An 11,880-nucleotide genomic window follows, 5' to 3' on the forward strand; every position below is an offset into this window, starting at 1 on the left:
TAGGTTCAAATTCTACCATTTAGTAGTTTTGTCACTTTTTATAATGTACTACCCACTTTATCTCAATTCCCTCATCTGCTTATGTTTTAGGGATTTAGTATTAAATGAGGTAATATACATAAAGCTCTTAACATAGTATTTGTACTATTATTAGTAGTAATTGAGTATATTCATTATACTTTTCACACATTAGTTTTTGGTGGCAAAACATACTTTATTTGTATTCAAATATTGCTCTAGAGAATGTTTTAAGAAAAACATGCCAATTTTTATCATCTGTACTCCAATTTCAAGAAAGGAGAAGGAAAAATATCAGAAATTATATGAGAAAGTATGTTGAATCATAAAATTTAAATTGTAAGGGACCTTTGGGCAATTTTATAGTGAAAGAAACCAAGACTCTGAGAGATTAAATGCCTCGCCCAAAATCACATATCTAATTAATGGCAGGGCCAGAAATAGATTCTATATCTTTTGATTCCCAGTTCAGTGCCATTTCTATATAATGAAACTGACTTTTAGTTGTCAGTGGAGAATTGAAAATCAAACCTATATAAACTCTTTCAACTTTCTACCCTGCAACTGTGTATTTCTATCTTTGTATCATCCTTAACTCTGTTTTTAAAGAAGATTTCTCTTTTCTTCTATTCAAGGTTTATCTCTCCACCTACAGTTTTAATATTTCTAGTCCTGCCTCCCTTGGGGCTTTAGGAGACCAGTTACCCCTCTCTTTTCTAAATTTTTAATCTCTCCTCATTTGTCTTCACCATATAAATATGCTCAAGTCTCTTCCTTCTTCAGCTCCCTATCCTCATCAAGCTAGTCATGACTATTCTGGTGAAGTGACAGAAACTCTACTCGAAGTGACTTAATCCCCCCAAAAAAGGAGACCATTCATGTAAACTTGTAAGTCCAGACATGCATCTGGCTTTAATTTTGCTAGATCCAGGCACTCAAATAATTTTAGTCATGCCTCTGGCTTTCTCTCAGTTTTTTAGCTATGCCTGTTACTAATTGGCTTTATTTTTTTCAAAAGGCTTTTTCACATGGCAGGTAACCCCTAACTCACATCTTCCTACTTGAACAGTCTCAGTGGAAAAACAGCCTTCCCTGTTAGGTTTGGCAGAGCAGAGTTCATTCTAAATGACCTTAGTTGAGTCTTGTATTCATCCCGCCATCAAACCCTGTAGCCTGGGAATTGGGTCATGCATTCCTCTGCTGTAGCCCTTGGGACCAGGGTACCATAAATGACATCCTCACCAGGATTACATGGAATGTGTGGAGGCAGTTTCACCAAAGGACAGGAAAGATGCTCCTGTTAAAAAAAGGGAAGTATGTCAGGCAAAGAACAGAATCACCAGAGTCTTTACATACTTCAATGTCTTGCTTTCCCATCAAACAAAAATTCTTCAAAGGGTGATTTATACTCACTGTGCTCATTTCCTTACCTCCTAGTCATTTTTTCATTCACCTAAATTTGGGTTCTCTACTCCTTTGAAACTGCTTTTGCTTAGACCGTTTAGTGGTCTCCTAAGTGCTAAATTCAGTGAACTCTTCAACTTATATTTTCTTTGACCTTTGTTGTATTTGACACATCTGGTATTTCCCTTCTTTTGGAAATCTCTCCTTTGGTTTCAATTAAACTATTCTGTTGCTTCTCCTACTACTTCTTGAACTGCTTGGGTTTTTTCTCCTGTTGGTGTTGCAAAGGATTCTTTTTTACTTTTATTCTTCTTACTTCATAAATTTTTCTTTTAATAGTGTCACCCAAGTCCATGTCTACAACTACTAACTATATTCAGATGCTTTCTACATCTGCATTTGCCATCTCTTTCTTTCTATCTAGCTTGACTCATCTATACAGTTATCTTTCTGGATATAGCCACCTAATAGTTAACATAGCTGCATCGGAACTCTATCTTCTCTATACCTCACACTGCTTGCTCCTTTTCTTTTCTCCTTAGGTCAGTGAATGAATCCTCTTCTTTTCCAAGCTGCTAAAGGCAGGAAAAGAGTCATCTTAAATACCTTAACTTACATGCAAGTAATTGCCAAGTCCTATCTGTTTTGCCTCCTAAACATCTCTCATATCTGTTCTTCTCTGTCCTTTCTACTGATACTCTAGCTCAGACATTCATTGTTTCTCATTTATTATAATAGCTTTCTTTGCTTCCAGTCTCATTATCATCCCATTCATAACTATTCCGGAGAATCTAATAGGTATTTCTGATCATATAAACCTCTTGCTAAAATATCTTCAGTAGTTACCCATTGCCTATAAAGGGTGAAAAAGTGAATTCTTCAACATAGAAAATAAGAATCAGCATAATCTGGCATTTAACTTCCTGTCAGGCTAAGTGGACCCTTCTTCTCCTACTTTGTGATCCAGAAATCCTGAATACATATAGTTCTCCAAACATTCTCTGGTCTCCCATACTGCCATGTCTTTCACATACTATGCTCCCCTCATGGAGTATCTTGCCTTCCCCCTTCCCCTGCTCCATAGTCACAGCTCTACCAAGCTCAAATTCCAATGTTACCTTCTTACCATTTTACCATCTTAGGGGCATCCACTTAGGGGCGTCCATTGTAGGTTTAGGTCCTGTTCCCTTTGCATTCCCATTACACTTTATATCTCTTCTATTTTTAGTATATATATTGTGTGTATATCAGTGAACAAAAGTGGAATAATGTGAACTGGACTTGTAGGTACAATTGAAAGATAAAGTAGGATTTGGGTAGGTGAAGTAAAGTACTGAGAATATTTAAAATGAAGGAATCTTGGTGGTGCACTGGAGCAAGCTTGTGCTGGCTTGTGAGAGATTATTATTAAATTCTTGGGAATCTTTCAGCCATTATTAAAAGTTTAATTGTTTAAACTTTCAATTAAATAATTAAAAACAGAGACTGTAAGTATTCAAAATTGATCACTTTCTATTATGTAGTAACATATTACTGTGTTCTTGAGAGTATTTCCTTTTTATTTGTATCTATATGGTAGAAATACTATTTAATAGTGTGTTACTGTGCATTTCTTCTGAACTCTGCATTCAGAGATGTCACATTGGTAGCTTGAAATTAATCATAATGGGAATATTTATACCATGGAAATCAGCAAACACTGCATATTAGGACTTGATTTATTGCTTAGACTTATGAAAGTGATAGAAAAAATGTTAATAGTACAGAGTAAATTTAACAGTGTTTTCTGTCTATAGCTATGACATTGTGAGTAGCACAAAAAGGTGAGGGAATATTCTTCTAGTATTTGAAAACTGTTGTCTAATTTAGCAAAGGAGTTGCCTAAGTCAATGAATGAATGAGTCAAGTCCCAACATCCTTCTCTGTTATTTTGCTTTCACCTTAGTTGTTACAGTCAACAAAAATGTCAAGCAGCATTCATGTGAGAACTATATTCATTTGTTAACTGCAACCATAAGTTGGCTATGGATATAAGAGTTTGGTAAAATTCAATGAAAACATTCAGTGAACATCAAATATATGAAATTTATAATTAAGCAGGCTGTATATTTTATTACTATTTATAAATCATGTGTTACATATCCTTTACCCATAATAAATACATATAATAAATATAAGTATATGTGTGTGTATGTATGTATGTATGTGTGTATATATATGCTTATATATATATGCATACATTTTGGAGAAACAGTTATTAGACATTTGTTAGCACACTGCTATGGAAAACTGCAAAACTAAAGGCATTTATTGCCCCTAACAATTTTATGAAATAGATACTATTATTATTCTCATTTTGTAGAGGAGGAAGCAAGGCTCAGAGACTTTAAATTACTTGTCTAAGATCATAAAACCAGTAAGTGAGAGAAGTAGAATTTTCATCTAGTAGTCTGGCCCTAAGCCCAGTTTATAAACAATGGATAACACTGAAGATTTTTTAGCAGGAGAAAAATTAAGATATATTTTGGAAGAACATATTTCATAATAACATTCAAATTCACTTGTAGGAAAAAAGAGCTGGAGGAAGAAAGCCCATTTTAGAAATTATAAAATTCATTTTAGAGTAGGGTTATTCTCCTATAGGAATTAAGAGAGAAAATATAATTCTCTCTAAAAGTATCCATTGAAAATTAAATTTAATGCAACTATCAGTATTTGTAATAGTAAATAGAATTGGTTGAAAACAATATTTAACAATGCTTGGCCCACTACTTTTGAAAACTACTATTCAAAACTTCAGTTTAGTAGTTGAAAGATGTATTTGATATATCAGTGGAAAATTATGTTAATGATTTAAAAAGTACCTATACTCTTTTATACATACACATGACAGATTTCTCTAGATGGAACTATCCTATAACTTCAGATGAGAAAGCCCCTCAAACAGTGCTGTTCAACAGACATCTTAATGCATCTGGAAACCAGAATTTGAAAGATGTGGATAAAAGTAATACTCCATTCTCAAAAGTTTTGAATGTGAACTTTGAATTGGGAGATGAAGTTTGGGATGATTTTGATGATGAGAACTTATTAGAAGTTACCAGTTTTTCAGCCAGTACTGAGAAGACAAAAACATCAGGTAAAATTGTCTTTTAGCCTGAAATAATTTCATGAGAAATTCTTCGAATATTTTTCAATTCAGTTTCTGGGACTAATTTTCTTTGCCTTTTTTTAATGTTTGCTTAATTAGTTTTGTTTTTTTAAAATTATAATTTTTAGCAAAACTGAAAATGTGACCCTTCCATAAATCACATTTCCTCCAAAGGACAGAATTCAAGGTTATTCCGTGATAATGACATAGGAGATGAGTTTTTTCTATTCTATTGCTCCCCTATCTTGTTAAAAACTCTGTTTAAATAAAAAATGTTTATTGAATTTTCCCTCATAAAATAGACTATGTAGGGGCGCCTGGGTGGCTCAGTGGGTTAAGCCGCTGCCTTCGGCTCAGGTCATGATCTCAGGGTCCTGGGATCGAGTCCCACATCGGGCTCTCTGCTTAGCAGGGAGCCTGCTTCCTCCTCTCTCTCTCTCTCTGCCTGCCTCTCTGCCTACTTGTGATCTCTCTCTGTCAAATAAATAAAATCTTAAAAAAAAAAAATAGACTATGTAGCTTTCAATTCTGTGATCACACATAATTTCCTAATATTTGTAAAGGACAAAATTATTCCATTTTTTAAAAATGATTTTATTTATTTATTTGAAAGAGTAAGTGAGAGAATGCTCACATGCATGAGCAAGAGAGGAGCAGAGGGAGAGGGACAAGTAGACTACACTGAGCACAGAGCCCCACAGATCCCATGACCCTGAGATTTTGAGCTGAGCCAAAATCAAGAGTTGGATGCCCAACTGACTGAGCCACCCAGGTGCCCCTAAAATTACTCAATTTCTAAAAGTATTCATCTGCTATCCAGGAAAATGAAAGACACCTTTTATTTCTAGTAGACACACTAATTTTTTTCAGGTATAAATAAATAATAAGAAAGGATTTCTTTCTCCTGTATTAGATATTATATTTAAATCATTTACAACTCCAAAATAACAGGACTTAGTTTTCTGAATTACTGGCAGATTTACTCTATCTTGATAAGTGTATGAGAAGACAGCAAAATAGAGATATTCTCTCCAATGATGGCTGACAGGAGGAAATCAGTCTCCCAGAATTATAGTTACCTTTCAATGTATCCCACACCCCAATGCTCTTTTAAAAAATCTTTTTAAGGGAAGCTATTAGAAGTTGAAATATTATTGTTTCAGGATTCTAAGAAATATCTAGAGAACTATTATTCCTTCCAGAGGGAATAGGATTTGACCACTTTCACAAAATAGGTCAGGAAAATCTATGATGTGGAGCCTGTAGGCACAATTTCCTATATCAATGGACAGTTAGCTATTAGTTAGCTAGCTCAAAGTTAAAAGTCATTGTGTATTGCAATTTAAGAGGCAGTTTGTAGTGATTCTTTGAGGTAGCCTAATCATGTGAGGGCATAACTTTGATGCTGGAAAATCAGTCTCCATAAATGCCGTGTGTAGAGCACTTTAAATGAACTTAATTGTATGCAGACCATTGAAAATATTGAATGAAATTCAACTTGATCATTTACATGAGTTAAAATAAGTAAGTAAGTAAAAGTGGTTTGGGAACCTTTTAGTATAGTAACTGATAAGCTGACCTATTTGTTTGTAGTTTCACTCCCTTAGCTTTGCTCCCTTATTTCTCTATATAAATTAAATCTGATAATTGAGAGGATTATTCATTTCTTCTTTACTCAGAATCATATCTATTGGAGAGAGCCCTTGTAGAACTTCTGAAAAGATCCTTTCATCTATTTCTTGCCATTTAATTTCAAAATGTTATCTCTTTACATAGGATTTGGAAACACTTTGAGTTCAAGTACCGAAGGAAATAAGCTATTCCTCCAGGAGTCAAAGAGCAAATTCCAAGGAGAAATGGCAAAAAGGCAAGTTTTAGAATTTTGGTTTGGAATACCTTACAACTGTATATCCTTCTGACACATAATTGGAGATGGGGATTGAATTATTAGATATCAAAGAAACTATAAGGTATTAACCAGCCTGAAACCTCTTATTTTTAGACCTGTGTTTCTCAAAGTGCTGTTGACAGACCACCTACTTCAAAAGTATTGAAATATATTAAAAATAGACATTCCTAGGCCCTATAATAGACTTACCAAATCATGGTCTCTGGGGCTGGAGCCCAAGAATTTTTACTTTTCAAAGGACTTGAAAACTGAATAGTAGTTTGACAGGTAGAAAAGAAGAGGATAAGGCATTCCTGGTAGAAGAAGCATGTGTAAAGGTATAAGGCTTGAGAAGGTATCTTATGCTCAATGGTCAGTAAAGCGTCAGTAGAGCCACAGCATTAAGGCTGAGTGCTGAGGTCTGATTCTAAAAAGCCTTGAATGCTGTATTTAGACAACTTAACTGTATCCTGTAGAAGGTAGTTAAAAATTCATACTGCCTTCAGGATTTGGTGGGCCAAAGGCAACTGAAGAGTGTCCCATATAAAAGGCACAACTGTGGAGATATCACAACTCCAAATTTTGAGATTACTACAAAGCTACAGTAATCAAAATAGTATGGTACTGACACAAAAATAGACACTGGACCACTTTTTTACACCATAAACAAAAATAAACTCGAAATGGATTAAAGACCTAAGTATAATACTTGAAACCATAAAACTCCTAAAAGAAAATATAGGTGGTAATTTCTTTGACATTGATTTTAGCAACATGTTTATGGCTATGTTTAAGGCAAGGGAAACAAAAACAAAAATAAACTATTTGGGACTAGACCAAAATAAAAAGCTTTGCACAGCAAAGGATACCATGAGCAAAACAGAAAGACAACCTACTGAATGGGAGAAGCTATTTGCAAATAATATATCCAGTAAGGGATAAATTTCCAAAATAAATGAAGAATTTATACAATACACACACAAAAAACCAATTTGATTAAAAAATAGACAGAGGACCTAAGTAAACATTTTTCCAAAGAAGACATACATATGGCCCACAAACACATGAAAAGATGCTCAACATCAGTAATTATCAGGGAAATGCAAATTGAAACCATGAGATATTACTTCATGCAAGCCAGAATGGCTAGTATCAAAAAGACAAGAAATGGTAAGTGTTAGTGGAGGATGTAGTGAAAAGGGAACACTCGTACACTGTGAGGCAGGGAATGTAAGTTGGTGCAACCACTGTGGAAAACAGTATGGAGTTCCCTCAAAAAATTAGAATTAGAACTACCCTGCAATCTAGTAATTCCACTACTGGGTATTTACCCAAAGAAAACAAAAACACTAATTTGAGAAGATATATGCACCCCTGTATTTTTGCAGCATTATTTACAATAGCCAAGATATAGAAGCACTCCAAGTTGCAGGTAGAAATAGATGAATGACTAAAGTTATGAGCTATTTGTATATCTAATACTACTCAGCCATAAAAGAGAATGAAATCTTGCCATTTGGAACAACATAGGTGGATCTAGAGGATATTATGCTAAGTAAAATAAGCCAGACATGTGATTTCACTTAGATCTGAAATCTAATAAAACAAAGCAAATGAGCAAAAAACACAAAAGCAGACTCTTAAATACAGAGAGCAAACTGATAGTTACCAGAGGAGTGGTGGTTGGCAAAATAGATAGATCAAGAGGTGCATATTCTACCCACTGAGCTGTTTTAAACAGGTGCCTCAAGTTGAACATTTTTTAAATTACTATTTTCTTTTTCAAATGTCTATATGTCCTATATTTTCAGAGAACATCTTCATCTACCCACTTGCCACTTATTTTTCCCTCTTCCTCAACTACTGTATCCTAATTATTGCTAAATTTAGTATGTGCTATGAATTGTTTCAAAAATCCAACTCTACCTCTCAGTTTCCATTACCTCTGCTCTAGTTTAGCCTCACCATAGGCTGCTTCTTGTACTGGCCACAATGTCTCTTGTGGTCCGACCTTCTGCAACTCATTCTATATATATCATATCACTATATATAATCTACAAATCACTAGAATAATTTTTGTCTTATCAAATTGTTTATCCTGTCCTTAAGTATCTTGGGAAGCTTCCTAATGCTTACATGGACATCAAAAACTAGGTTACAGCTGGAAGGGGCTATAGACTGTATCACATTTTATTTTATTTTATTTTATTTTATTTATTTTATTTTATTTTATTTACTTATCTTAAAGATTTTATTTATTTATTTTTTCAGGAGAGTGAGAGAGCAAGCATACCACTGTGGGGAGGGGCAGAGGGAGAAGCAGACTCCCTGTTGAGCAGGGAACCCCATGTGGGACTCCATCCCAGGACTCTGGAATCATGACCTGAGCTGAAGGCAGATGCTTAACAGGGCACCCAACTGTATAACATTTTTAAAAATTAGTTCTTAAAATTTATAAGTCAGGAGATGTCACATCAGATTTTAGATTCCTAGGTTTTTCTTTTTAATCAGAATATTTGACAACACTAGACATTTATTTCTTACACAGCAACAACTGCTTAGAGCTGAGTAGTGGTTGATTCTTTTATTTATTTTTATTTTACTTTTTATTATTGAAGCATGACTGATATGCAATGTTATATTAACTTCAGGTATGCAACTTACTGATTCAGCAATTTTATACACTACTCAAGGCTCACAACAATAAGTGTAGTTAGTCACCATCTGTCACCACACAATGTCATTACAGTATTATTGACTATATCCCTGTGCTGTAATTTTCATCTCTGTGACTTATTTATTTTACAAGTGGAAGTTTGTACATCTTAATCCCCTTTATCTATTTTGCCAACCACTACTCCTCTGGTTATTTATTTCTCCTAGTTTAAAATATAAGAAATTTGTGGTGTCTTTTGGTATTTTTGTTATTATTTAGTCATTTTACTGATTATTGGCGTGACAGAATCACAGATTTCAGAGAATTCCAGAACTGCAAGGTGCTTAATAATAAGCATCATTTAGTCTTCCCATCATCAGATGCATGAATCACCATCCAACATCACTGGCAGGTATTCATGCCATCTCTACCAAGACAGCTCTAGTGACCAGGAGCTCATTCACTCCAACATGCTTGTTCCATATTTGGGTCTCTCAGACCATTCAAAGCTTTTAAGACTATTTGCCTAAATTTGGTCTTCTTACTATTTCCATTCATTGCTTCTAACTTTGAGTCATACAGAATAAACAGATTAGGAGCATCAAAGGAGAACAAAGCTATAGGTGTAAAGAAGCAAAAAAATTGGGTAGGAAGTAGAAAGATACAAGTAGGAAAATAACAAAGCACATAGACAGTTTTGTGGGCCATATCTTTAGAAACTATAAATAATTTATGGAGAGTTTAAAAGTAATGAATGGAAAATAAGTGGATTTAAAAAGGAATCCTTATCAAGAAGCCTCTAAACAAAAATTGTGCCAGAAGTTGATACTGAAAAGAAGGCCTGTAGGACCTGAAGATTTGGAGTGGAAAGGAGTCATGCTTTTCATTTTATACCCCTTTTTCCTATTTTGATTTCTTGTCTTTAATCAAAGACAAAAAGATTCAATCCTCTCAACATATGTACTTCTCTATTCTACTACCTATATCCACTGCTTTTTACTCCTATTTTAGCCTATAAGTGTCAACTTAAATTGTCACCTCCTCAGAGAGACATGCATTCATAACCACCTTTTGAAGTGTGTTTGTGTCTCCACACTATTTCCTGTAATATTACTCAATTAATTTCCTTCATATCACTTCAGGATCTATAATTATGTATATTTATTATTTACTCATTGTCTGCTCCTCTACTAGATGATAACTCCCTGAGGATTTGTTTACCTCTTTATACCTAGCTCTTAGTACAATATCTGGCATATGGTAGTGAATAATAAATGTTTTTTAATGAATGAATTTAATACAGAAGATTGAAGGTGAATTTTAGTGTAGTTTTACATAAGAAGATAAGTCAAGTTATCTCTCTACAGTGAGATCAGAAGGGAAAAGAGATTAAAAGTTAAGCAAAGTGGGATTTAGAAAAGATTTACAGACTGCTAGGTAATAGAAAATTAAGCATAAGACTCAATTTTAAAGAAAATTACTGAATGATTACTGCTGTAGGCTTTTAAAAATAGTATTCTTATCTAATTTGGAATATAGTAATTTGTGTTTTGTCTAAAGGAAAGGAGCTACACCAAATTTTCCATGAGTCTAAAAAACAGCATAATTTTTAGTAATAAATATGGTAAAATTTAATCATATTCCCCAAAGAATCACTATTCATCTAAATTAAAATGGTTTGTTTCTCCTCTTTGCTGTATTTTACAAATGATTAATTTTTATTTTTAGTTTTGTTTCATCGCCTGAGAAGCCAGATGTTTATTTATCAAATTCTCCTGTGTTCAAGTTTGATCCATCCTCCATGAAAAAATCACCTCAACAAGCTGGAAATGCAAATATTGTAAGAAGCACTTCATTGTTTTTCTTTTAAATTCTGTCTGAATAGTTAAACTTTCAAAGATTGCTTTTTTTTTTTTCTGTTAACCTCAAAATACAGGTCTATTTACAAGAAAGAGAACAACAAAGCCTGTCACCGGAAATTGAAAGGCTGTGCTTTACTCACTCTGAAAAAATACCAAATTCTTCACATTTTGTTAAGAAAGTGGATTTCTTTATTAGAAGCAGTGAATGTAAAGAGGAAGTTGATTTCAGGTAAGAATTCTTTAAAGACATTTCAAGACTATGCCAATGAAAACTTTCTATGAAGAAATTCAGTATTCTGTTTTCCTTGGTTTATTTTATTTTATTTTATTATAGGGATAGAGCATGAGAGAGAGTGGATGGGAGGGGCAGAGGTAGAGAAAGAGAGAGAATCTCAAGCAGTCCCCATGCCTCTCTTGGAGTTTATTTGGAGCTCCATCTCATGACCCTGAGATCATGATCTGAGTTGAAATCAGGAGTGAACTATCCTGGTGCCCCTTTCCTTGGTTTATTTTAAAGATTAAAATCTAGACATTTTATTTACTTAAAAACATTGAATATTTAGACCCCTGGTGACCTAAACTCCTTAAAATAATTCATAATTTTAAGTATCTCAATTTTTGAGAACATATGTTTAATATCTTTAATTAAAACATACTGTATTGCTAAACTTTGTTTCTCTGATTTGAATATAAGATGTTGATAATATAAAGTGTAAAATCACTTAAATCCAAATGAGATTGGCTAATTTTTCAGATGTTCAAGTTGTATTTTAGCCAATCAGTTCTTATACAATTCTGCAGGTTCAATGAAAAGTCAGATTAAGTCTACTCAGTTCCCCATCAGCTGGTCACTTCTAGGAGTAACTGTAGCATTTTCTGTCTTTCCCCTTGAATAGTCAAA

The 11,880-nt window shown here is 33.9% G+C and overlaps 1 protein-coding gene across 17 annotated transcripts in view; it reads left to right on the forward strand.

Moving 5' to 3' along the window:
* Window positions 1–11,880, forward strand: part of HFM1 (helicase for meiosis 1) — a 125,123-nt gene that overhangs the window by 111,385 nt on the left and 1,858 nt on the right. For all 17 annotated transcript variants that reach the window (XM_032361674.1, XM_032361669.1, XM_032361663.1 and 14 more), the window contains 4 exons: window positions 4,316–4,561; window positions 6,350–6,440; window positions 10,846–10,957; window positions 11,054–11,208. In XM_032361674.1, coding sequence (XP_032217565.1) covers window positions 4,316–4,561; window positions 6,350–6,440; window positions 10,846–10,957; window positions 11,054–11,208 — 604 coding nt within the window. The remainder of the gene's footprint in view (window positions 1–4,315; window positions 4,562–6,349; window positions 6,441–10,845; window positions 10,958–11,053; window positions 11,209–11,880) is intronic.

Source organism: Mustela erminea, chromosome 10, assembly GCF_009829155.1.
Source record: "Mustela erminea isolate mMusErm1 chromosome 10, mMusErm1.Pri, whole genome shotgun sequence".
NCBI lineage: Eukaryota > Metazoa > Chordata > Mammalia > Carnivora > Mustelidae > Mustela > Mustela erminea.